The sequence below is a fragment of the Myxine glutinosa genome, chromosome 13, assembly GCF_964187855.1.
Source record: "Myxine glutinosa chromosome 13, kmMyxGlut1.1, whole genome shotgun sequence".
NCBI classification, from domain to species: Eukaryota; Metazoa; Chordata; class Myxini; order Myxiniformes; family Myxinidae; genus Myxine; species Myxine glutinosa.
This window is the reverse complement of record NC_136273.1, coordinates 42,330,903-42,358,533: the sequence shown is the minus strand read 5'-3', so window position 1 is coordinate 42,358,533 and position 27,631 is coordinate 42,330,903. Positions and strand designations below refer to the sequence as shown.

Genomic DNA, 27,631 nt, shown 5'->3' with positions numbered 1-27,631 from the left:
CCCCCGGAATCGTGCCGTTTGCCTCTTGCGCCATGCAATGGCACCGACCATACAGGGCGGGGCCCGGCACGAATCGTGCACGGCGCTCCTTGCGAGAGCGCCGCGGCAACGATCCCCGCCGGCTCCCGCAGCACACAGAGCGCACCACGCCCCGAGAACTTGCGTCGGCTATCCATTGGCCTAACCGCTGCCCCGGTCTGCGTCGATGCTTGGATCGCATTCTCACATCCACACGTGACCCTTTCTACACTCACAAAACGCGGCGCTCCAGCGCCTCTCATACACTCCACACATTTCGTCACTTTACTCGCTCGTGCATACCACCCAGGCACACTCATTCTACTTGCACACTCCATTAACACACATCCTCACGCACACCCTGGCGCACACTCTCTGGTTACATCCTCCGTAACACTCATGGGGGTGCACTTCTGCACACACCCACTCAGCGCACACCTACCCACGGGTGTGCAATCTCCTGTCGCACACCCAATGACGTGCTCTGGTGTGCATCCCCGCACACTCTCTCCAACACGCTCTGGTGTGCATTCTCGCACACTCTCTCCATCCATCTCACACTCTGTGCCGCACTCACTCTCACACATACACTCCATTGTGCATTCTCCCTCGCTCTCGGTTTTATACTCACGCTCCGACTCACGCTTCGCACATGCGCGCCATGCACTTTCACACCGCGCACCACGGACCTTCCACAAGCTCCCGGGTGACGTCGGGATCCCAAGCGCGTGAAAAATCCTTTCGCGCCAAACACTTTCGCGCCAAACCTTTTCGCGCCATACACAATCCGGCTTACCTTCGGGAACTCCTCTCCTCATGCAGCTGCAAACTTTCATTTGGGTTAGGCAGCACGACATCACAATGCGAATGCAGACTTTGTGTACATTCCATTTCTTCCTTCCGCGATTGATTTTCTATCTTTGCCGTCTCCTTAACCCCAATTTCAACTATTTCTTTTATTTAAATTTCTTTTTCCTCGACGACCGCCGGTGCTAATAAAATAAAATTTTCTAATTCAGCGGCCGTCGGCTTTTCTATCCCCCGTGTCGCGATTTCTACCCCGGTCCACCCGGCTGTGCTTGGCTCCACCTCGCCTTCCCCGCGCTCCTCAAGTCGCGCTACCTCGTCGCGTACCAATTTACCTTTTTTTTTTTTTTTTTTTTTGTATACAAGATCGAGGCTCGTGAAAGAGCAAACATTAATCACACAAAAAGACAAACCGACACTCAAAACACAAAAAACAAGGGGAGCGGCAGACAAGATGGGGAGAGAGGGGGGAGGACACAAAAGAGAGGGGGAAGAAGGGGCAAAGACACAAACACAACATTTGAGAGCAGGGACATCGGGAGGACTTGGGGGGAGGTGGGAGAGGATTAAAACATATGAACACTGCAAGGACTCTGGGGTGAATTACCGGGGGTAGAAAAGATCAAGGTTTTCGATGGGGGAAGATAAGAGATGGTGGTGAACAGCTGTTTTAAAGACCTGGAGGGAGGAGTGGGATTGAAGGGAGTGGGGGAGTTTGTTCCAGAGGCGGGAGAAAAGGGGAATGAAAGAGTGAAGGTGAGCAGAGAGCCTAGACTTTGGCAGTTTAACCATAAGAGGGTTGCAGGCAGATCTTGTGCGACCTGAAGGAATATTGGGGGGACAGAGCACAGAGAGAGCTGGGGGAGCAAGGCCGGAGAGGAGTCGGTAGAAGACAGAAAGACCACCAACCTGCCTGCGGTGAGTGAGTGAAAGGCCCTCGGCGTTGACTACATCGCAGGAGATTCCAATGATTCTGAAAGCTTTGGCCTCAACAGCGTGAAGCCGAGCAAGGTGTGAGGCAGGAGCACCAGCCCAGAGGGGGGAACAGTATTCCATTGAGCTGCGGATGAAAGCCTTGTATGTGGTGAGGAGCTCAGGTGTGCCAAGGAAGGACTTCGCACGACGGAGGATGCCCAGTCGGCGACTGGCTTTGGAGGCCAGCTTGGAAATGTGGTTTTCCCAAGAAAGATCATGGCAGATAGTGAGACCCAAAAGCTTGAGCGACAGAACTTCTTGGAGAGGATTGTTGAGAAAGTAGATGGGAGGGTTGTCCAGTCGGTCCTTTCGGAGAGACATTGTAAGAGTGTGAGATTTGTCAGGATTGAAAGACATGTTCCACTTGTTTGACCAGTCTGTGATTTTGTCCAGGTCTGCAGAGAGTGAGGAGACTGCAGACTGCCGATCTGAGGGATGAGGAATGGAGCGACAGAGAGTAGAGTCGTCAGCAAAGAGATAGAGAGGATTTTCAAGAGAGTCAGAGAGATCATTGATGAAGACCAGAAAAAGCACAGGGCCCAGAACACTACCTTGGGGAACTCCAGCCTGAACAGGAAGAGGAGATGAGAGAAACCCATTCAGGGCCACACGTTGACTACGACCAGAGAGGAAGTCCGCCAGCCATGCGTGGAGATTTCCATGGATACCAAAGGAGGAGAGTTTGGAGAGCAGAGCAGGGTGCCAGACCGTATCGAAGGCACGTGAAATGTCAAGGGAGACAGCTCTAATTTCCTGTTTGGCGTTGAGGACCTCCATCCATTCCCGCTCGACCTGCAGTCTATGTCCTTCCCATATTTTTTTATGTGGCCACCCATTCTGTTTTCAAACCCCGTTAACCCCTCATTCATTTCTCCCATGTGGCCACCCATGTCCTCCAATTGGCCCCCCAATTTGCTTTCTAACCCCCCAATTCGATTTCCCACATCATTTCTCAATCCCTCAATTTGGTTTCCCACATAATTTCTCAATCCCCCAATTTGGTTTCCCAATTGCTCCCCCATTCTGCTTTCCATTCGCTTACTATCGGCCCTAATTTCTCCCATCTCCTTACTCAATCCCCCAATTTGCTCCTGCGTTCTGTCCACCCCCAATTGTATGGCTGCCTGTATCTGCGCCATGAAGGCTTGCATGTCGCCCACCGCCATTGGTGCAGCGGGCGCGGCCCTCGTCGCCATGTGCGAGGCGCCGCCATTTTGCTCGCCTGCAACCTCTACTGCTGCACCCTCTTCAATGTCCTCTTCCATTTCTCCCAATTGTCCCAATTCTTCCCTGGGGTCCTGGGTTGACTCTAATTCCTTTACCTCCTCATCTTCTACCCCCACCGGCATCCGACCGCCTTGGCTATCCATGGCACGATTTAATTTAGATGTTACTACAATTTCGGCCGCTCGTAATTTTGAGTGCGTTAGGCGCACTTCGGGTCAAATCCCACTCCCCGACACCAATTGTTGCGGCCAATATGCAAAATTGGTGTCCAAAATTTGGTCTAAAAATTTAGTCCCAGGTTCCAAATCCCACTCCTGACTACCAATTGTTGCAGATCTCAGAACGTCGGCCTTCCCCTTACCAAGGGGGGATGAATCCCCTTGTCTTTTTACTCGCCGACGCGATCCGGGGCTATCACGTTCCTTCCGGTCGGTGTTAAATAGGGTTGTAAGCCGAATTAGTCTTATTACCTAAGTACTAACACCAGCCGTGAAGCAATGAAATAACCCCACCCGAACCACGGTTTCAGCGGACACGCCGAGCGATTAGCGAGCCACGATTCGGGCTGTTAACGGGAACTAACCTGATTGGAGCGGTTCCTGATCGTGCCACGCTTACCCAATTGAGAAATCACGAAGACGGTCGAATTAAGAGGAAAACAGGAAGAACAGGTAATTTATTACACTTTGTACAAATAAGAAGAGGAAAAGAAGCAATGTACAGGGAAGAAGAAGAAGCAGATACACAGGGCAGCCTTATACAGTCTTATACTTATCCCTGGACACGGGCCCGTTCACACTCAGTCACACTCTCAGACTCACTCACACGGGGTTTATAAATGGTCGGGTTGAGGGTCCACCGATGGCGTCCACAGTTCGCTCCGGTCCCCGACTCATACCACGAAGCAGCTGGTGATGGTAGACGGCAGGCAAGATCGCCCCGTGTCGGTGGCGCGGATCGGACAATTATACTGGGGGGGATCGGTACGCTGGCGATTATACTGGCGTACGTAAAAGTTGTACCGGCGCCTTATACGCGCTCCCGGTATAGCTCGGTACAATGCGCCACTCCCACAAGTCCTCTGCAAGGCGCCGCTCCGGCAATGCTTCCCCAATGATGTCACCAAAGCCAAGCCAAGTCCCAGTTATTTGCCACTGCCGAATGTACGCGAGTCCTCATATATCGAGTGCCAGGGGGGTTGACTCAGCCTGTCATCCTTCCGAGGTCGGCAAATTGAGTACCAGTTCACTGGTAATTCCCTGTTTGTCGCAAGAGTCGACTAACAGGGTTGGTGGCAGGAAGGGCATCCGGCCGTAAAACATTGCTTCAAAAAGGGGACCATGGTGCCCGAAAAAGGCCAACCCCTGCTTTGCAGGGAAAAATGGCCTCTAAAGGTGGTTCTTCTGAGGTGACCTATGTGTTGCATGTGGCCTAACTATGGGGTGCAACCTTTAACCTTTAATGATGTTACCTGTGTGGGTTCTCAAAACCGCAACAATACATATATATATATATATATATATATATATATATATATATATATATATATATATATATATAGATAGATAGATAGATATATATATATATATATATATATATATATATATACAGTCGTGGCCAAAAATTTTGGCACCCTTGCACTTTTTTCAAACAACTCACAATCTTCTCGAAAAATAAGTTGAAATTGACAAAAGTATTTGGTCTCCACAATTCTTTATTTCACTGTTAATATCACAGAACCTTTGTTTTTGATTCCGAACTTAATATATCCTTTGAAATCAGAAAAAAAATATAAAAAATGGCATTGACAAAATTATTGACACCCAAGACTTAATACTTGGTAGCACAGATTTTGGACAAAATACCTGCAGTCAAGTGCTTCCTTTAGCCATGAATGAGTTTCCTACACCTCTCTGCTGGCAGTTTGTCCCACTCTTCTTGTGCAAACTGCTCCAGCTCTCCCAGATTTGAATGGTGCCTTTTCCCAACTGCAGTTTACAGATTTTCCCGCAGGTGTTCAATGGGATTTAGATCTTGACTAATTGCTGGTCACTTCTGAACAGTCCAGCGATTTGTCTTGAACCATTCATGGGTGTTTTTTTGAAGGGTGTTTGGGGTCATTGTCCTGCTGCAAGACCCATGATCTTCGACAGAGACCCCGCTTTCTGACACTGGGTTGTAGATTGCGCTCCAAAATGCCTTGGTAATCTCCTGATTTCATGATGCCATGCACACATTCAAGGCACCCAGTGCCAGAGGCAGCACAGCAACCCCAAAACATCACTGAACCTCCTCCATGTTTAACTGTAGGGAAGGTGTTCTTTTCTATGAAGGCTTCATTTTGCTTTCTGTAAACATTGAGATGATATGCTTTACAGGAAAGCTCTAATTTGGTCTCATCTGTCCGCAGGACATTCTCCCAGAAGGATTTTGGCTTGTTCAGGTGTGTTTTGACAAACTCCAGTCGGGCTTTCTTATGTCTCTCTCTCAGCAGTGGGGTCCTCCTGGGCCTCCTACCATATAATCCCCTTTCATTGAGTTAGTTACGGATGGTGCGAGTTGAAACTGTCGTACCTTGTGTCTGATGGTCAGCTTGAATCTGTTTGGCAGTTGATCGCGGTGCTTTCTCCACCATTCAAACAATCCTTGGCTACAATCTTAAATCAAGTTCTCTCTTGCAGCCATGTCCAGGGAGGTTGGCTGCAGTGCCATGGGCCTTAAACTTCCTGATAACATTGCATACGGTGGACACAGGAACATTAAGGTCTCTGGAGATGGACTTGTAGCCTTCAGATTGTCCATGCTTGGCTACAATCTTGTGTCTAACCTCCTCAGACAATTCTCTGGTTTTCTTTCTTTCTCCATGCTCATTGCGGAACTCACAGTGACAATAAACAGCAGAATGACTCCTTTTCTCTATTCAAACAGGCTGAATGAGTGATTTTTATATTGCAGGCACCTGCAAATCACCACAGGTGAGTTCATTTCCAAGGTAAAGGAGAATCACCTGCTTGAAACATAATTATTTCTAACAACTTTGAAAAAGTGCCAATAATATTGTCCGGGTCATTTTAGGATTTCTTTGTTAAATAAGCTAAGATTTCGTAATTTTTTCAGCTTTTTTTGATTGGTTCCACTGCAAACCAAAGAAATACATGTGTGGACATCAAAATATTTTTTTATTTCAACAATTTTCTGGAAGAACTGGTGCATTATTTGACAGAAGTGCAAGGGTTGCAATATTTTTGGCCACGACTGTATATATATATATAGCAATATATATATATATATATTGCTATATATATATATATACAGAATCAAGCAATATATATATATATATATATATATATATATATATATATATATATATATATATATATATATATATATATGTATATATATATGTATATATATATATATATATATATATATATATATATATATATATATATATAATATATATGTACATATATAATATATATATATATACTGTATATATATATATATATATATATATATATATATTGTTATGAATGTGGTAGAGCAATATCTAGAGCTAGGTAGATCTGAATAGGTAGGTATTCGGCTGTCGTGACAGGGACTCTACATGTAATAAGTTCTTGATGTTTAGGCGTTTGTCGGGGTAAGATGTATGATTGTGGATCTACCTGGAGGTCCGAGTGTTAAATAGTGAGGGATTAAAGGTAACGCCCCTGTGAGTCTCACCTGGTAGTCAAACCTTTGTCCATTATGGCACTGCAAACCACATAAACATTAGTTAGGTCCTTAGCGCAACATTAAATAATTCCCTTTCCCTGACATTGACTTCGTAATAAATAGACAGGAAACCAGGCCAAAAACACCGCCACGGTTGGCCGCCGCCGTTCGCACCTCAAAGGCCTACCAACCTCGCTGGCACGTGTTACAAAACGACCGCGGGGGGGGGGGTCGCGGACGGGAGATGTCAGGAGTCGCATGCCGCAGAGGGCGTGACCTGGGCGAGTTGGGAGGCTGTGATTGGCTGAGGAGTGCGCCAATGTGACGTCATCGGCGACCAATATATGCGACGGTCGGACGCCATTTCGTGGCAGACGCAGGCAGATACGGCAGACGCAGGCAGATACGGCAGACGCAGGCAGACACCAGAGAGTTCGTAGGAGTTGGTTGGAGCACACAGTCGACGCAGAGACACAGTTGGTGGAAAAGCTCCCCGAAGGCAGTTGGTGGAAAAGCTCCCCGAAGGCAGTTGGTGGAGAGTTCGTTCACACACCGAGCACACCAAGCCCACAGAGCACGCGGCAGTTCGCAGCAGTTCGTTGCAAGTCGAGCCCTCCGTTGAACCATTGGTGCACGGGCCTTGTGGAGATCGTCCTCGTGTGAAGCTGCTGGCCACGCGTCGGACGCGTGGTGCTTGGAGCGGGGCCTCGTAGAGCTTGGAGCGAAGGACCTGGTGGTGTGCGATCGGGCCAAAAGGAGCGGTGTTGGACGGCCGCCACCAAGACGACGAAAGACAGATAAGCCGCATCCGCGTACATTTGAACGACGTGACGTGTTATTTTTGTATTCATAATCTCCCTCGTATCGTGTTTGCTGTCAGTCGTGTGGGGACGTCCCGATTTAGAGTTATTAGATTTACCGGCGCGGCTTTTTCACTGTATTACTATTCGATAATAAATCCTTATATTATTTTCTATATATATATCTGAACGCAGTTTTCCTGGGTGTTTGATTTTAATAGATAAGGTTGCGGAGCCTTCGCTGTGTCCCGCCATTCCGCGCGTTTGTGTTGAACTTGAGTCCGCCATTGAGTGTTCGCCTCGGGAGTTAAAGTCTCGCAAATCGGCCATCCGTAACTGTGGTGTTAATCACAGTTGCGTAACAAGTGGTGTCAGGAGTGTAGGATTTGAACCCGTCGGACAAATTTTTTTGTCCGCGGCGAGACATCGACACGGTCGGACAAATTTTTTTGTCCGCGGGGCGACATCGACACGGTCGGGCGTACATTGCGCCCGACGTTCGAACGCAAAATTTTTATAGTTGAGGCGGAGAAATTTGATAATCAATTGGGCAAACGGAGCGCGATATCGCGTCTTCGTCAAATTTAAATTGTTTCAGGAATTATTAAAATAAATACGCGCGCGGGGAACGACCTTCCGAAAAGCGGATGTCGGAGGTCGACGAAATGGAAGTACGCAGCGAGGCCTCCGTCAGCGTTGGGAGTGAGCCGGAAATAGGGGAATTAAATGTCGAGGTGAGCCTTGGAACCTCCCCCGTCCCGAGCACCAACTTATCCCCCTCCCCTACCGGGGAGCCGGGAGTAGTAGGAACGGCCCCGACAACCGACCAGATGTTGGGTCAATTGCTTCAAAAAATGGAGGGAATGAGTAATGGGATGGGAGAAATGAAAAATAAAATGGAGTCCCAGGGGAAGGAATGTAGGGAAGGAATGAAGGGAATGAGTGATCGCTTGAAGGAACAAATTGATGGGCTGGAAAATAAAATGGAGTCCCAGGGGAATGAATGGAGGGAAGGACTGAAGGACATGAGTGACCAAATTAAAGGATTAAAAAGGGAAATGGCAATTGTGGTAAGTGTACAGGTGAGCGGAGAATGTCCACAGTTCGATGGGGAATGTGTACAGGTAGATGGGGAATGCCTGCAGGTAAACGTGGAATGCCTGCAGGTAAACGTGGAGTGTCCACAGGTGAGCGGGGAAGGAAATTTGGAATGTGAGAGTTGTAATGGGGAATGTTTCCCACATTCTGGCCTGGTTGTTTATCGGGACCGTGTGGATGTCACAACACCCCAACCAGGGGATGAATTTGGAATTGTGCAGCACCAGGGCGGTGGTGCGGAGCAAGAGGGGGTAGAGTTTTTGGGGGTCCGTGCAATGGAGCCGGACCAGGTATTTATTGGGGATATTGATCAAAGCCTGGCGGGGCCAGGAATGATTTGTGATGAGGATGATTTGATCCAGCGGCTGGAGACCTGTGACAGTCCCATGGAGGTAGAGCTTGTTCAGGCCCAAAGGAGCCTGGGTGATGAGGTGAGTTGGTCCGAGGAGGTGGTTGGAATGACCGAGGGGACGCTCACTGTACACTGCTATTTGGAAACAGAGGCTCCAAAATTGGACAACCAGTTGGGGGAGTGTGTTGGCTCCGGGCTGAATTTGGATCTTGGAGGATCGGGAGATAGAGCTTCTGGAGATTTGGTCCCTGTAGGGAATTTGGATCAACTGCAGGGAGGGGCAGAACAACCGGTGGTAGAGGTTGTTCCCTGCAGCTGCGGTTTGGCAGTGGGAATGAAAATTTGGAAAAGAAAATTTAAAATAAAATTACAATGGGAAATTGATTTGGAGCAGCCATGGTGGGGATTGGTCCCCGGGCTGCGGGATTTGGACATGGGGGGGTCATGGGTCATGGCCTCGGGCAAAAGTTGCCCCTTTCAAAATTTGGGTATGCCAGCCAGCTGGGGGGCTGTGATGGCGAGATTTGGACGTGGGGTCCAGCCTTGGGTGTCGAGGTACGACCTGGGTCCCACGGGGGGTCTGGTGGAGTGTGGCGTCCCTTGTCCGTCGGGGCGCCGTCCGAGCTGGCGGCTCGGGCCGGCAGGGTCACCGGACCCTGGTGGGGGTTAAGACCTCCAGAGGGGTCCGAGGTGGTTTCTCAAGCGTGGGTTGGCATTTATTGAGGACCACTAGGGGGAGGTGTTGTGGGTCGCGCTTTGGTGGTGGCACCGCAGATGGCCAGCTTGGGACTGATGTGGTGACCACCCAGGCATGCGGCCTGGCACTCTCCTCCAGGGACTTTGGGACAACCAGCATGTGGTGACCTGGCATGGTGGTTGGTCTATGGACGCGGGTCAAACCGAATGGACAGGGATGGAGATAGCCTGCCGGACAACCATTGGGGCATCTGTGGAACGTGATGGTGTGAGTGACCTTCCACAGATGCTCCGTTATGATTTATGGACTCTCGGGTTGGGAAGAGAGCCATGGGGATGTGAATCGGGAGATGTGTAACGAGCCGAGCATATGGGCCATGCTCGGCTGGCATGTGTATGGCAAAGCATCCTTCTTTGGTGAGGTTAGTAAAAGGTGACAAATGTTTGGCATGGGTAATCTGTGGGTTAGATGCAAATTTAAGGGTGGATTTTGAAATGCCATGGTGGACACTGTACAGTGACGCCATTATTGATCCAGGTGTGTAGACCAAAGTGTTGGAGGCTGTGATGAAATTAATAGGGTAGCAAGACACAGCTTTCAACTGGTTGCGGGGGCAACTGTGCTGATATTTGGGACGCGGGATGATGGGGATGTAGTTGTGTAGCCTGAGGGTCAACGTGGTGCTGTGCGTGTCCGAGGTGTGTGGACCATGTCTTCTGGGTGGGTCTCCTGGTGGAGCATGGCTGTTGACTGGACCTTGGTGTGGTCAAGTGTGGGTGAGCACTGGGGGGCTGCAGTTCTGTAGTCGGACTGGGGGATGATGGGGAGGTGCAGGGGACGTGGCTGTAGGGATGCCACGCACTGCGACTGTGCCCCCCAGGGCCGAGGTTGTGTGTGCGGTAGTGTGTGTTGTGGCAGCAAGTGCTCACCACATTGGCCAGCTGGGGCTGCTGCAGCTGTGTTCCTCGCAGGGGGGCCGAAGGATGGATGGTGGGTCGCACCCTTATGGACACTCATGGGCCATGTTGGCGTTTTGACTGCTCACCTTGTCCCGGTGACCCTTGCACGGTAGAGGTGCAGAGCTGTCGTGGCCACAGGTAGTTGTGTAGTGATAATCACCGTTGGATGCGGATCCACATACCTGCCAGTGTGGTGGGGACAAAAGAGAAATTTGGAAGTATTTGGTAGGCCCAATGTGAAATTTTGGGAATTGTATGGGTGGATGGCACCTTTGGACCTGACCAACCTGCAACTACCTGCACTTGAGGTGAGTGTTTTAAGGAGTACTGTCCCAGGCTTCAGGATTTGCTTTGGGAAATTGGGGACATGTAATTTGGAGTTGGGAGGTGAGAGCGAGTGATGACATGGCCGGTGAGGGGATGGAATGGGAGCCACAGTGTCTTGTGGGTGGCGTATGTTTTTGTGTTGTGGTTAGGTGTTTTGATGTGGTCGTGAGAGTGGAACCTGGAGAGTGAGTGATGATTATTGGAGATAATGAGGGGCGATAATTGTGCTTTTTGGAAATGTGCTAATGGAAATGTGTAAGGATTCAATGATTCGAACTGTGAATGGGATTTCACATTGGCAGGCCATGGCAAGCCTTGTAACACCTTTTACACCATCTATGAATTGTACTGAATTGTGCTGAGTTGTGTGGAGAATTGAATGGCAGCGGGGGAGGAAGTGTGTTTTGGGGTCTTGTGGGTGGGGAAGGTGTGTGTGTCCGCAGGTACAGAGCAAGCTCTGAGGAGCGATGCCTGCGGGCCCCCCTCTGCGGCAATTACCCCTGGCAGCCGGTGGTAACTGGAAATTGGAGCTCGTCGGTGGAGGGTCTGGTTGGGCGCCGCGGGGTGAGGAAGTCCCCCGGTGACCCGTGTTGCTGCGCGAAAGCAGGAGGCAAAGGAGCCTGGTGTGTGTGGAGACCCTCACCAGCGAGGTAACGGCGGAAAGGGGCTGTTGGGCTGTCATGGGGCCAAGAGGTAAAGGGGGGGGGCAATGAACTTGTAAGTCGGTTGACTTGTTTTTGGGACTGCGGGCACCACAGCCTGATGCGCCCCCACCATCTTTTTGTGCGGTACCTCCCCGCTGCCTAGTTGAGGAATGCACACCCACGTGAATGACATCAATGCCATGGTCCTGCAGGGGGTGTATTGAAATAAGTGCTTTGTTGATTTTTGAAATGCCTTGATGACCTATGGAATGAGAATGAGTGGTTAAGGGGTCTGTGTTGCATGAATGTGGGCGAAATGCACCGAGCCGTGTCACTCACCTGTAACATCTGGACAGGGCCGTGGAAAATTTAGGGGGATGCATTGGGGATGGCCCCGCAGGTAAGGTTGTGTCTTGTGGCATCCACCGGGGGACGCGGTCTGTAGACCGGGGTATGTACAAAGGTTAGAGTTTTGAGTTTGGAAAGATGGTTAAGTTTTGTGGTTAAGTTAGTGTTGTGTGTTGTTGTTTCCTCCCTCCACAGGAACAACGAAGAAAATGTACATACTTGCATGATGGTTAAGGGGTTCAGCATGTTAAGGAAGTGTAGGTAGGTAGTCCGACTCACTTCCCACAGCCCTTCCTGATTTATTTAATAGGTTAATTAAGTGTGTGACAGTAAGTGTTAAGGCTGGAATGGTAGCGCCTGCGGTGAACCTTGCAGGAGCTACGGTTCCAGGGGGGGGGGGGGGGGCTGTGTTATGAATTTGGTAGAGCAATATCTAGAGCTAGGTAGATCTGAATAGGTAGGTATTCGGCTGTCGTGACAGGGACTCTACATGTAATAAGTTCTTGATGTTTAGGCGTTTGTCGGGGTAAGATGTATGATTGTGGATCTACCTGGAGGTCCGAGTGTTAAATAGTGAGGGATTAAAGGTAACGCCCCTGTGAGTCTCACCTGGTAGTCAAACCTTTGTCCATTATGGCACTGCAAACCACATAAACATTAGTTAGGTCCTTAGCGCAACATTAAATAATTCCCTTTCCCTGACATTGACTTCGTAATAAATAGACAGGAAACCAGGCCAAAAACACCGCCACGGTTGGCCGCCGCCGTTCGCACCTCAAAGGCCTACCAACCTCGCTGGCACGTGTTACAAAACGACCGCGGGGGGGGTCGCGGACGGGAGATGTCAGGAGTCGCATGCCGCAGAGGGCGTGACCTGGGCGAGTTGGGAGGCTGTGATTGGCTGAGGAGTGCGCCAATGTGACGTCATCGGCGACCAATATATGCGACGGTCGGACGCCATTTCATGGCAGACGCAGGCAGATACGGCAGACGCAGGCAGATACGGCAGACGCAGGCAGACACCAGAGAGTTCGTAGGAGTTGGTTGGAGCACACAGTCGACGCAGAGACACAGTTGGTGGAAAAGCTCCCGAAGGCAGTTGGTGGAAAAGCTCCCCGAAGGCAGTTGGTGGAGAGTTCGTTCACACACCGAGCACACCAAGCCCACAGAGCACGCGGCAGTTCGCAGCAGTTCGTTGCAAGTCGAGCCCTCCGTTGAACCATTGGTGCACGGGCCTTGTGGAGATCGTCCTCGTGTGAAGCTGCTGGCCACGCGTCGGACGCGTGGTGCTTGGAGCGGGGCCTCGTAGAGCTTGGAGCGAAGGACCTGGTGGTGTGCGATCGGGCCAAAAGGAGCGGTGTTGGACGGCCGCCACCAAGACGACGAAAGACAGATAAGCCGCATCCGCGTACATTTGAACGACGTGACGTGTTATTTTTGTATTCATAATCTCCCTCGTATCGTGTTTGCTGTCAGTCGTGTGGGGACGTCCCGATTTAGAGTTATTAGATTTACCGGCGCGGCTTTTTCACTGTATTACTATTCGATAATAAATCCTTATATTATTTTCTATATATATATCTGAACGCAGTTTTCCTGGGTGTTTGATTTTAATAGATAAGGTTGCGGAGCCTTCGCTGTGTCCCGCCATTCCGCGCGTTTGTGTTGAACTTGAATCCGCAATTGAGTTTTCGCCTCGGGAGTTAAAGTCTCGCAAATCGGCCATCCGTAACTGTGGTGTTAATCACAGTTGCGTAACAATATATACTGTATATATATATATATATATATATATATATATATATATATATATATATATATATATATATATATATATATATATATTGCTTGATTCCGGGACCGCATGGGAAATGATACCTGGTTTTTGCATCTATTGGTAAAAGGAGAAGCGTGTGTGTGTGTGTGTGTGTGTGCATGTGTGTTTGTGCATGTTTGTGTGTTACATCCACTTCCGTCACTAGTTTATATTAATAGGAAATAATAGGACCTTGACACCTGTACTGTGTGGATATTTGTCATTTCTACTCTATTTCTTTGTGTCTGATTTGCATTTAGGAACAGAACAATTATGGTTAACCATTGTTAAATTTCCACTAATTCATATAAATGCTTAAAATTACATTAAAAAGACGAATTGAAGTAGAGATTTCGCTAGCAGCAGGCAGGTTAAAATGCCCATCGAGCAGAACCGACTCACTGAAAACGCACACACAGCACATGCGCAAAAGGTCTCGTTAGCATTTATATGTCATTTCAAAAGTCCCGTATTGTCAGCAGTGATGACGCCATCACGGCAGTTTCAGCTAGATTTGCAACAGTCCTAAGGAACGTAAGATAGTTTAGACTCCATTCAAGATTTGACCAGGGTACTGGTCCCGAGGTTCTAGGTATGTACCTTGACAAAAGGTATGTACCATCCAAAGATGCTGTATCCCATAATGCATTGCACCTGTGCAAGACATTCATTTCAGTTGAGGATGGAGTCCATTTTCAATCCTTATTGAAGCCCAGAACCAGACAGTTTGTAAGCAAGCATGGATTCAGTTTTTTTTTTTTTTTTCTATACAGAGTCGAGGCTCGTGAAAGAGAAAACATTTATCAAACAAACAAATCAAAGCAACAAGCAAACAAAGTATATAAAAAGGGGAGCGGTCGACAAGATGGGGAGAGAAGGGGAGGAAGCACTCAAACACAACATTTGAGAGCAGGGACATCGGGAGATGTGTGGGAGGGAGGGCCTGGGTGGGGGGGGGGGGGGCAGGATAGGTATAAAACGCAAGGACACCAAGGACTTCCAGGAAAGAAGTCGGCACCTCAAAAAGTGGATTTGGAGTGAAATTAGCGGGGGTAGAAAAGATCAAGGTTTTGGATCGGGGAAGATAAGAGATGGTGGTGAACAGCCGTTTTAAAGACCTGGAGGGAGGAGTGGGATTGAAGAGAGTGAGGGAGTTTGTTCCAGAGGCAGGAGAAAAGAGGAATGAAGGAGGGAGGTGAGCAGAGAGTCTTGATTTTGGCAGTTTAACCATAAGAGGGTTGCAGGCAGATCTTGTGCGACCTGAAGGAATATTTGGGGGACAGAGCCCAGAGAGAGCTGGGGGAGCAAGGCCGGAGAGGAGTCGGTAGAAGACGGAAAGACCACCAACCTGCCTGCGGTGAGTAAGTGAAAGGCCCTCGGAGATAGCGTCATCGCGGGAGATTCCAATGATTCTGAATGCTTTGGTTTCAACAGCGTGAAGACGAGCTAGGTGTGAGACAGGAGCACCAGCCCAGAGGGGAGAGCAGTACTCCATTGAGCTGCGGATGAAAGCCTTGTATGTGGTGAGGAGCTCAGGTGTGCCAAGGAAAGACTTCGCACGACGGAGGATGCCCAGTCGGCGACTGGCTTTGGAGGCCAGCTTGGAAATGTGGTTTTCCCAGGAAAGATCATGGCAGATAGTGGGACCCAAAAGCTTGAGTGACAGAACTTCTTGGAGAGGATTATTCAGAAAGTAGATGGGAGGGTTGTCCAGTCGGTCTTTTCGGAGAGACATCGTAAGAGTGTGAGATTTGTCAGGATTGAAAGACATGTTCCACTTGTTTTCCCAGTCTGTGATTTTGTCCAGGTCTGCAGAGAGTGAGGAGGCTGCAGACTGCCGAACTGAGGAATGAGGAATGGAGCGGCAGAGAGTGGAGTCATCAGCAAAGAGATAGAGAGGATTTTCAAGAGAGTCAGAGAGATCATTGATGAAGACCAGAAAAAGCACAGGGCCCAGAACACTGCTTTGGGGAACTCCAGCCTGAACAGGAAGAGGAGATTAGAGAAACCCATTCAGGGACACACGTTGACTACGACTAGAGAGGACGTCCGCAAGCCATGCATGGAGATTTCCATGGATACCAAAGGAGGAGAGTTTGGTGAGCAGAGCGGGGTGCCAGACCGCATCGAAGGCACGTGATATGCCGAGGGAGACAGCTCTAATTTCCTGTTTGGCATTGAGGACCTCCATCCATTGTTGAGACAGCAGAAGCAGCATGTCCATAGTAGAGTGACCTCGTCTGAAACCAAATTGATGATCAGAGATCAAGCCATTGGAGAAGAGGAAAGATTTCATATCCGAAGCAATGATGGATTCCATGACTTTGCTGATAATTGGGAGAAGGCTGATTGGTCTGTAGTTGCTAGGATCTGTTTTTGCACCTTTTTTGTGCAAAGCGGTGATGTTGGCTGATTTCCAAGCAGATGGCAGTTGACCTTGAGCAAAAGAGAGGGTGAAGAGAACAGAGAGGGGGAGTGAAAGAGCAGAAGAAGAGGATTTTAGGACCCGTGGGCTGATGCCGTCAGGTCCAGTTGCAGAATCAGAGTCGAGAGTTGACAGAAACTTTTCCACCTTGTCAGGAGGAAAGGACACGGAGTCCAAGAGAAGCTGGGTATGACTGGGTATGGTGGGTACAGAGAGGGATGGGTTTGGGACACAAGATTTAGAGGCAAACACAGAGTTGAGGCATTCAGCTTTTTCACGTGCAGAGTCAGCTGTGCAGCCATTTAAGGTAAGGGAGGGGATGGAGGGGGAACAAACACCAGAAACAGATTTGACCAGATGCCACCAGGATTTGGAAGAGGGAGACAGATAAGAGAGTTCTGTCTTGAGAATGGAGAGATATTGTTTCCTGGCTCTCCTGAGGGTGGACACACACTTGTTTCGGGCTTTGTGAAAGGAAATGAGATTTCCTTCCGTTGGATTTGCTTTCCAGGAGACGAAGGCAAGTTGTTTCTGGGCAACCGCTTCACCACAAGATTCCGTGTACCATGGACGGGAGGAAGGGTATGACAACTGAAGACGAGATGGGATAAATCTGTGCATGAGAGAGAGCAATTTACTTTGGAAGAATTCCCAGGATGAGTTGATGTCAGAGGTGGTAGACATGGGAGACCAGTCCAGATGATTGATGGCTGCTTGAAGACCGTGCCAGTTGGCCTGAGTGAAATGCCAGACTCGTCGACTCTGAGCAGGCTCCCTGAGAATGGTCAGAGAGATGTCCACTTTAACAAGCACATGATCAGATGAGCCGATTGGAGCAGAAGAAGAGCAGCAGACATTTTCAGGGAAGTTAGTCATAACTAAATCCAGAAGAGAAGATGCTCCATTGACTGAGATCCGGGTCGGGAAATTGACAGATTGTGTCAGTCCCAGTGAGTCGCAGAAGTCCTTTGCTGAGGAGCCATGGCTGGTGCGAGAGGTACCCACACCCAGCCAACTGGCATGGTGACAATTGAAATCACCACATATGAGGAAGAGAGAGTTGGGATGAGTCGATAGAAGTTGGTCCATATTATCAGACAGCGAGATGTAGATGGAGTCATCACTGTTTAGTGGACGGTACAACACACATATGAACAAGAGGTGGGAGCGAAGGGGAAGCCGTAGCCAGAGGTATTCCTGGGGGTGAGGTGGAGAGAGTGCAGTGCAGGGCGAGTGAGGAAGAGAGTTTTTGATAAAGATAGCAACCCCACCTCCAGGACGAGGCTCGGGTCTATCATACCGGAGGAGGGAGTAACCCGGGAGAGATACTAAGGAATCAGAGACATCATGAAGGAGGAAAGTTTCTGTTAAGCAGATCACGTCTGGTTTGTCAGAAGCAACCTGTATGGAGAGATCAGTTAAGTTTGAATGAAGGCCCCGGATGTTTGAGGTCCATACCGTTAATGAAGAGGAAGGGGGAGCATTGGATACAGAACAGGGGGGAGGAGGGGTAGGGTAAGATGTGGAAGAGGTGGAAGAGGTAGGGAGAGCTTTTGAAGGTGTGTCAGAGATTTCAGAATAGCTCGGAGAAAGGGAAGGATGGGGTGGACAAAAGGTTTGATGGTGATTGGGTGAGGCACAATGAGGTGTTATTTGAGGAGGGGGAAGAGCGAGGCAGAAGGTTGGGGGAGATGGAGGTGAGAGTTGGAAGGGGGAAGAAGCGGGGAGGACGCTTTGAGGAGGGGGAGTGAGAGGGGGGAAATTGAGAAGAAATGAGGGTGGGGAGATTTGAAGGGGAGGGGCGAGGGGGGAGTTTAGGAGGGAAGGGACAAGGGGAGGGATTTGAAAGGGATGGGATATGGGGGAGATTTGGAGGGGAGGGGGGAGTCTAGGAGGGGAGGGGCGAGGGGGAGTCTTGGAGGGGAGGGGTGTGGGGGGAGTTTAGGAGGGAAGGGGCAAGGGGGGAGATTTGAAAGGGATGGGTGATGGGGAGGATTAGGAGGGGAGGGGCAAGGGGGAAGATTTGAAAGGGATGGGTGATGGGGAAGTTGTTTTAATGGCATGGTTTTAATGGTTTAAATGGCAATAATGGCATTAAGAGACATTGTTGTTTTAATGGCAGGGTACCGACACTGGCATGGGGACCTTCGTTCAGATGACTCTCCGCTGGAGGCGGGCCTTGCCTTCACGTGCAAGTTGAAGAGCTCTACTCCATTTCTTGGCCGTGCAGCCCTCGAAACGCAGAAAAAGGTTGGGCTCCACAAGCGCCTCGCGTGCTTCACAATGGACGAGTAAGTGCCATATACAGTGAAGAAGCATTTGCGTTTATGATGCATTTGTGTTGGGAGTAATGGGAAGTCCTTTATGCACAATGGGTGTTGTCACCGTTTGGAAAATGTAAGGTACTGCATGTACAGTGCGATAACGTACAGTAAGGTGTCGTGCATACATGGTAAGATGTGATGAACCACATGGTGTGAAGCAGTAGGTGTGTGTGTGTGTGTGTGTGTGTGTGTGTGTGTGTGTGTGTGTGTGTGTGTGTGTGTGTGTGTGTGTGTGTGTATCGTGACGGCCACACAGGCAGATAACTCCAAAAACCCAGTGTGTCTATAAAAATACCAAGGAAGCCATTTGATAACACTCCACTCTGGCCAGATATTTGCACCTATTGTCAGTTTACTGTACCTGTGAGATGTATGAAGAGGATGGGGAACTCTGCCGGTGACTACGTAGTGGCTAACAATTGGACGAGCAAATCAACGACATGTGTTGGACTCTTTTGGCTACCGTTACATTTATTCCTTGGAACCAATTATCCTGGGAGCACCATTCCAGATCAAACCCGAGCAGCATAAGTCAGGACACGATAACAAAACATCCATGCACTTCATTACAATTGGCAATTGAGTGGGAAATGACGGGAGTAATGGCGGTTGGGGAATTAAAATGGGAAAATGGTGGGAAAATTCAAAGAGGGGAAAAGCAAAACATATTTGACAGTCATTCAATCCCCTTTTCTCCTACCAGGTTACTGTATATCCACCCTTAGATGCCTTATTGCAATGACTCATCACCTGTACACTAAAATGGATCCATACACCTGAAGGAAAGACACAGACAGTTTAGGGAGAGGGGCCAGAAATTGAGAGTACGAAATAGATGGTGTCGGGTTTATCACATACCCCGACACACCTTTTGCACCTTTGGCCAAGGCTACAATTACCCAATGACTCAGCGTTCTGTGCTCCCTTCCTCCACACACCTCCTCCTGGTCAAACACACACACACATACACCTGCACACATGCATGCGCACACCCTATATACACATGCGCACAGACGCACACATCCATATGTGTGCACATGCACATACACACGCAGGCACGCATGGTCACCCACACACACACAATGTAACAGAGGTGGATACTTTGAGACCCGGTAGATCTCCTTTCCATCTCCTGAGACCCACCCACGTGTGGGGATAGCAGGCAAAAACAACTTGCATGCCTACACACACAGACGCACATATGTGCACACACTCATAGTCATGGACAAAAATATTGGCACCCTAGATCTGGACTCATTGCTGGCCACTTCAGAACAGTCCAGCGTTTTGTCTTGAACCATTCCTGGGTGATTTTGAAGTGTGCTTGGCATCATTGTTCTGCTGCAAGACCCATGACCTCTGACGGAGACCCAGCTTTCTGACACTAGGTGGAACATTGCGCTCCAAAATGTCTTGGTAATCTCCTGATTTCATGATGCCATGCACACATTGAAGGCACCCAGTGACACAGGCAGCACAGCAACCCCAAACACTAAACCTCCTCCATGTTTGACTGTAGGGAAGGTGTTATTTTCTTTGAAGGCTTCATTTTGTTTTCTGTAAACATAGAGATGTGCTTTACCAAAAAGCTCTAATTTGGTTTCATCTGTCCACAGGACATTCTCCCAGATGGATTTTGGCTTGTTCAGGTGTGTTTTGGAAAACTCCAGTCAGGCTTTCTTATGTCTCTCTCTCAGCAGTTGGGTCCTCCTGGGTCTCCTACCATAGAACCCCCTTTCATTGAGTTGGTGACGGAAGGTGTGAGTTGAAACTGTCGTACCTTGTGCCTGAAAGTCAGCTTGAATATGTTTGGCAGTTGATCGAGGTGCTTTCTCCACCAATCGAACAATCCTTCGCTGCAATCTAAGATCAAGTTTTCTCTTGCGGCCACATCCAGGGAGGTTGGCTACAGTGCCATGGGCCTTAAACTTCCTGATAACATTGCGTACGGTGGACATAGGAACATCAAGGTCTCTGGAGATGGACTTGTAGCCTTGAGATTGTGCATGCTTGGCTACAATCTTGTGTCTGACCTCCTCAGACAATTCTCTGGTTTTCTTTCTTTTCTCCATGCTCATTGAGACACACACAGTGACACAAAACAGCAGAATGACTCCTTTTCTCTATTCAAACTTGTTGAATGAGTTATTTTTATATTGCAGGCACCTGCAATTCACCACAGGTGAGTTCAATTCCAAAGTAAAGGAGAATCACCTGCTTGAAATTTAATTATTTCTAACAACTTCTAAAAGGTGCCAATAATATTGTCCAGGCCCTTTTAGGATTTCTGTTTGGAATAAGATAAGATTTAGTAATATATTCAGTTTTTTTGTTTTGTTTCACTGATAACTAAAGAAATACATACGTGGATATCTTTTTTTTTTTTATTTCAACAATATTCTGGAAGAAATGGTGCATTATTTTTAAAAAGTGCAAGGGTGCCAATATTTTTGGCCACGACTGTACATATATATATATATATATATATATACACACACACACACAGACACAACGAGGTGGATACTTTGAGACCTGTTAGATCTCCTATCCATCTCCTGACACACACCCATTTGTGGAGATCGCAGCCAACAGCAGTAACTTACACGCACACACATGCACATGCCCACACACATATGAAGGTCAATACTTTGAGACCTGGGAGAGTTCCGTTCCACCTTCTGAAACTCACATGTGGAGATAGAAACCGAAGAGAGAATCAATGCCTAACGTTACGTCATTAAATGTTGTAAGTTAGTCAAAATCTATTCGATTTTCACCAAGGTTGTTGTAGTTGAGTGTGTAACCACTCCTGCGACCACAAAAACCAAAAACAAAAATCGAATGGAAGTTCAAATAAATCCGTGAGGGTGCTCATAACAAAAAGTGCATAAGATGTGATGATTTATTAACATTTTCTGCATAGGAATTCCTTTACAAAGTTATAATTCCCCATTTATATCCAATAGGTCCATTTTTCCATTCTCCAACCTTTAGTTTTGTCTTAAAAAATCAACGTTTCGGCCAGCAACCCGGCATGCACTGGGCCTCCACTAGCCTTTATCAAGAGCAATTCCCTTGTTTACCTCCTCCCAGATATACCTGGAGGAAGGGGGTGAGCCTATTATCTGCTGTGAGGACGACAAGGACAAAGAGGGACATAACCGACACAGGCAACAAGGATAACACAAACACAATACATAAAATTGTCACGGGTCAATGGTCACGAGGTCTCGCAACACAGCTTTGTGATTGGTTGCCAGAATAGGCCCACCGCCTTCCTCCAGGTATATCTGGGAGGAGGTAAACAAGGGAATTGCTCTTGATAAAGGCTAGTGGAGGCCCAGTGGATGCCGGGTTGCTGGCCGAAACGTTGATTTTTTTCGACAAAACTAAAGGTTGGAGAACGGAAAAATGGACCTATTGGATGTAATTGCCAATGCCGTTCATCACTTGACACATATATATAAAAATACACATGGTACATTGGATTTTAATTCATGTTCTCCACATCATGAGCCAAATGCCCATATGGGAATGCTAACAAGTGTTTTTTACTTTAAGCAGGTTTCAAATCGATTTCCTTGTAGATTGCATGTTTATTTCAAATTCCTGGATCTTCCATCCTTTATATCTTAGCTGCCCAACCTCTCCAACCCCTCATAGTCTCCCTTGCCCCCCCCCCCCCCTCCATTCCCACCAATCTTTCCTTTTGATTTGAGTCTCTTCCTTTTTTTGTGGATACATTTTTTTGATGTTCAAAGGCATCATATCTCACACAATAGTACTCCTGTCAATATTAAGAACCTCTTTAGTTTTGGCTTTTGTTCAATGTAAGGCTCATTGGAGACATTGCTCATTTATCACATGCAGTACAATGAGAATAGGAGGTATGCATGTACCTTAGCATGAATAACAAGTACATTGGGAAATATCGATCTACCTTTATGTCGATAACAAGGACGTTTGCAGAAATGGAACATTATGTTTTTTATGCTGTTTGAACCTAGAATCGTGGGATGAATTTTCAGCTGAGCACATACTATTGAAATTCAAAAGACAGTTCAAACCAGAACGATACTGATCAGTGAGCGTACCCTCCGCCTGGTGAACGGTTTATGTGTTGTATCCCACTGATAGGCCGGATCTGGATCCGGATCTGAACCAAAATCTAATCGGCTTGTTCTTGGCACCTAGCCAACTCATCCACCGAGTTTTGGCATAATCCATCCACAGCTTTTTGAAATATCATGCTATATGTCGTTTTGGCCCCATCACTCAAGGGTGGAGAAATACTTATAGAATTAAAATATTCTCGTATCCGGTTCTTCACAAAAATTGAATCGATTCATTCTTGTTACACAACCAACCTATCCACCATGTTTTCTCCGAATACATCCATAACCTTTAAGATATTGTGTTGTATATCAGTTTTAACCCTATCACTCAATGGTGAAGAATCACTTAAAAATTCTCATATCCAGATTCGAATCTTCATCAAAATCTAATCAATTAATCCATGTCACACACCCAACCTCTCCACCAAATGTCTTCCAAATCTTTCAACAACTTTTTGAGATATCTTGTTCACAGACAGACAAACAGAGACAGACAAACAGAGACAAACAGACAGACGAAAAATCTCTCATAGAGCGACACTTGGCAAAACAGAACAAAATGACACTCAGAGCATCCTTTTGACCTCAAAAATATTTAGTGGTTGAATTTAGTGACCTCAGCAAAGATAATAACCCCACTCAGCAAAGTGGGGGTACTTAGCAGTTAAGTAGTCTTAAATTAAGAAGTTATATGAATACCGGCCCTGATATGCAAATCGTCTTCAAAGTTTAAGTTAATCGGATGAAAATTGACAATTTTAGAAATTTGGCCTATGTTGACCTCAAAAATACTATGCTCTAGCAGGGGAAATGGCCTTAAAATGCATGTTGTTGTTGTTGTTGACCTCAAAAATAGTTGGTGGTTGAATATAGTTCGCTGATATGAAAATCCTATTCAAATTTCAAGTCAATCGGATGAAAATTGAGGATTTTGGAAATTCGAAAAAAAGTGGTTGACCTTTGGCCTATGTTGACCTATTGACATCAAAAATATATCGGATTTTGTCACACCACGAACTCTACCATTTGGTGAAGTTTCGTGAAGATCGGTTTAAAATTGCGACCTGTAGGCAAGTATAAGTGAGCGGACAGACAAACAAACACACACACAAAACGGAGTGATCAACATACTTGCAAATTTTTTTTTTTTTTTTTCCAAGTAACAAATAGAACAGACAGACAGAAAACCAGACAGAGGTGAAAGTATAACCTCTGCCACCGAAGGTTACAATACAACAGGTAATGTTGTTAAATTCCACTCTGTCCACTTTGCTATTGAATAGTCACTGACTCAGCAGTGCAACAATTGAGCTCCTCCATTACCTATTGTGATGTATAATGTAATATCGATTATATGAATAACAGACTTCATCCTTGCCCAATCACAGTCTTTCATCGCTTTTTTCAGACATGTTCCTATATTTGGCCTCGAGATGATACGGAGAAACGGGAAGGCTGTTGGTTTCCTGAGACGAGCGGATTTCGCTTTCGCACTGGGGAAAAGCATCGGCTACGGTTATATCAGAGACCCTGATGGTGGCCCGGTGAGACCCTCATGACATACCGATAATCAAGTACATTTACCATAGCTTGAGCAGCATCAGACTGTGTGAAACTTGTAAACTCATTAACATTTCTGTTTATCACAGTTTTCTTTTTTTAAGAACAATATAATGCCCCATAATGCAGTAATCCATCAGAATAAACTTTGATCATTGGATAATTATTAAATACTAGCTGAGATACCTATTCTTCGTCCAGTTAAACTTTAATCAAAACGGAAAAGGAAAGTCGAAACGCGGTGAAGAGTACCAAATTATTTTTATTTTGTGTATCACAAGAACAACAATAACAAGTTTTCTGGTGAAACTGCCAAAATCAAGACTCTCTATTCATCTTCACTCTTTCATTCCTCTTTACTCCCACCTCTGGAACAAACTCCCTCACTCTCTTCATTCCCACTCCACCCTCCAGGTCTTTAAAACAGCTGTTCACCACCATCTCTTATCTTCCCCCATCCAAAACCTTGATCTCTTCTACCCCCGTTAATTCACCCCAGATCCACTTTTTTGAAATACCGACTTCTTTCTTTGTATTCATGGCGGTGTCCATGTGTTTTGTACCTCTCCCACCTCCCCCCCTTCCCATGTCTCCTCCCCCAAACCCCCAAGCCCTCTCCCTCCCACCGATCTCCCGTTGTCCCTGTTCTTTACTGTTGTACGTGTGTGCTTCCCTCGCTCCCCATCTTGTCTCCCACTCCCTTTGTTGTAGGTTTTTTTTTATGTCCGTTTGTTTTTTTGTGATAAATGTTAGTTCGTACACGAGCCTCGATCTTGTATACAAAAAAAATAATAATAATAAAAGAAAGCACCTGAAAATGCAAAGCCCGTCCGCATCCGTTTGAAATCAGACATCTTCTTCTTCTTCTGATGCTTAAAATAACGACAACAGTTGAATACAACAGGCATTTTAAGGCCATTTTCCCTGCTAGAGCGGGGGTTAGCCTTGCGGTCCCCATGACAATCTTCTCCATTTTGCCCTATTTTCTGCATCTCCCCTTGTTAACCCCCTGCCCGCATTTCTTCTTCGACCATCTTTAGCCAAGTCTTTCTCGGTCTTCCCCATCCTCTACTTCCTTCTACATTCATTTCCATCACTCTTCTCAACCAGTCACTTTCATCCTTCCTCAACATATGACCAAACCATCTCAAACTGTTTCTCTTCACAGCATCCATCACAGGCTCTATTCCCATCATCTTTTGCAATTCATCATTTGTCTTCCTCTCTCTCAACGATACTCCGCACATCCACCGAACCATTCGCATTTCCACCCTTTCAAGCCTTCGTTGCTGCTCTACATTCATTACCCATGTCTCGCTCCCATAAATCATAACACTTCTCACACATGCAGCATACACCTTTCCCTTCAGCTTCAACGACACTCCCCTCCTCATCAGCATGCCACTCAGTTCCCGAAACTTCTTCCATGCACATCTCACTCTAGCAACCGTTGCCGAGTCTGATCCACCTCCATTCAGCATGTCTCCAAGGTAACAAAATGTTTTCACACCTTCCAGCTTCACGCCGTCTCCAAGATCCAACTCAACATTTCCTCCATCTGCAGCTCCCTCTGTGCACACCTTACACTTGAATGTAGCTGCCGCACTGGTTAATTCCCCTCTCAAACCACTACATTTTTGATGAACCCACTCAGCGCACATTGTACATTGAATGGAGTTCACTCCGACACCCTTCCTGCACACAGCACAGGGCCACTTCCCAGTTCTTTCCACCTCACCACATGCTTTACCACTTGCCATCACCTTCGTCTTTCCGATATTCACCTTCAGACCTTTTGTCTCCATACATTCCTTCCACTTGTTCATCTTCTCCTTCAGTCCATCCATACTTTCTGCAATCAACACCAGATCATCTGCATACAACAACTCCCACGGTAAACCCTCCTTTACGTTCCGAGCCAGCACCTCCATCACAGCTACAAATAGTAGTGGACTTAGTACCGACCCCTGATGCACTCCCACCTTCACCTCAAACTCACCACTGTTTCCGTCCTTCGTCCTTACAGCTGTGCGCGCTCTTTTGTACATTGCCATCACGACTCTGATCAACCATTCCTCCACTCCTACCTTCCTCAATGCCCATGTCAATACTTCACGTGGAACCCTATCGAATGCTTTCTAGAGATCAACAAACCCAAGAAACAACTTCTTCCTCTTCTCCATGTACTTCTCCTGCAACTGCCTCACAATAAAAAGCGCATCTGTCGTTCCTCTTCCTGGCATAAATCCAAACTGCATTTCGTCAATCTTCACTTTCTTCCTTATCCTCCTCTCCCACACCCTTTCCAATACCTTCATTCCATGCTCCAATAACTTTATCGCTCTGTACGAGCCACAGTCCAGAGGGTCACCTTTCCCCTTGTATAGAGGGACGAGGGTACTCAGTTCCCTATCCACTGGAATGCGGCCTTCTTTCACCAACAGATTGCAGATCTCTGTCATTCTCTTCACACCCCAATTTCCCGCTGCCTTCAACATACAGTCACGTGAAAAATTAAGTACACCCCATGTAAAGTTTTGACTTTTTCAACATATTTCAACATACAGCTATTTGATCTTCATTTCAACAATATTGATAGATAAAGGTGATATAATATAACAAATATCATGAAACATTTACATTTTGTAGTCCCTGGTGTTGGGCTAGCGGCTAGGGTGCCGGCTTAGGATCCTAGGATCCTGAATTTGAATCTCGGTCGATCGCCGAATTAATGCCAGGGGGGTTGACTCAGCCTGTCATCCTTCCGAGGTCGGCTAATTGAGTACCAGTTCACTGGTAATTCCCTGTTTGTCGTTGAAGGCGGCAAAAAGGGTTGGCGTCAGGAAGGGCATCCGGCCGTAAAACATTGCTTCAAAAAGGGGACCAAAAAACAACAACTACCACGGTCCCCGAAAAGGCCAACCCCCGCTTTGCGGGGAAAAATGGCCTCTAAACGGTGGTTGGTTTTTATTTACATTTTGTAGTCCATTGCATAATTTAAATAAACATAAATGCAAATTTCGCATGTGGAAAAAGTAAGTACACCCTTGGCTGTAAACGGTGGTATTGCCCCCTTTGGCAGAAACAACCTCAAGTAGGTGTTTCTTATAACTGTCTACCAGTCTCTGACATCGACTGGGAGAAATTTTTGCCCACTCCTCCATGCAGAATTCTTTCAGCTGTGCGATGTTTGAGGGGTTTCTTGCATGCACAGCTCGTTTCAAATCCCACCACAACATCTCAATGGGATTTAGATCCGGGCTTTGACTTGGCCATTCCAGAACCCTCCATTTCTTTCTTTTCAGCCATTCCTTGGTGGATTGACTGGTATGTTTAGGGTCATTGTCATGTTGCAAGGTCCACCTTCGGTTGAGCTTCAACTTTCTGACAGATGGCCTCACATTATCCTCAAGCACCCTCTG

At 47.2% G+C, this 27,631-nt stretch overlaps 2 protein-coding genes across 3 annotated transcripts in view; both read left to right on the top strand.

Moving 5' to 3' along the window:
- The window catches only part of SARDH (sarcosine dehydrogenase), a 179,246-nt gene that overhangs the window by 126,874 nt on the left and 24,741 nt on the right, over positions 1-27,631 (top strand). For both annotated transcript variants that reach the window (XM_068134325.2, XM_068134326.2), the window contains exons 19-20: positions 18,333-18,501; positions 24,058-24,193. In XM_068134325.2, coding sequence (XP_067990426.2) covers positions 18,333-18,501; positions 24,058-24,193 — 305 coding nt within the window. The remainder of the gene's footprint in view (positions 1-18,332; positions 18,502-24,057; positions 24,194-27,631) is intronic.
- LOC144888666 (uncharacterized) lies at positions 8,065-9,752 on the top strand. The gene is made up of 2 exons (XM_078767366.1): positions 8,065-8,626; positions 8,711-9,752. Exons 1-2 carry the CDS (start codon positions 8,192-8,194, stop codon positions 9,662-9,664), a joined length of 1,389 nt encoding a protein of 462 aa, XP_078623492.1. The 5' UTR covers positions 8,065-8,191; the 3' UTR covers positions 9,665-9,752.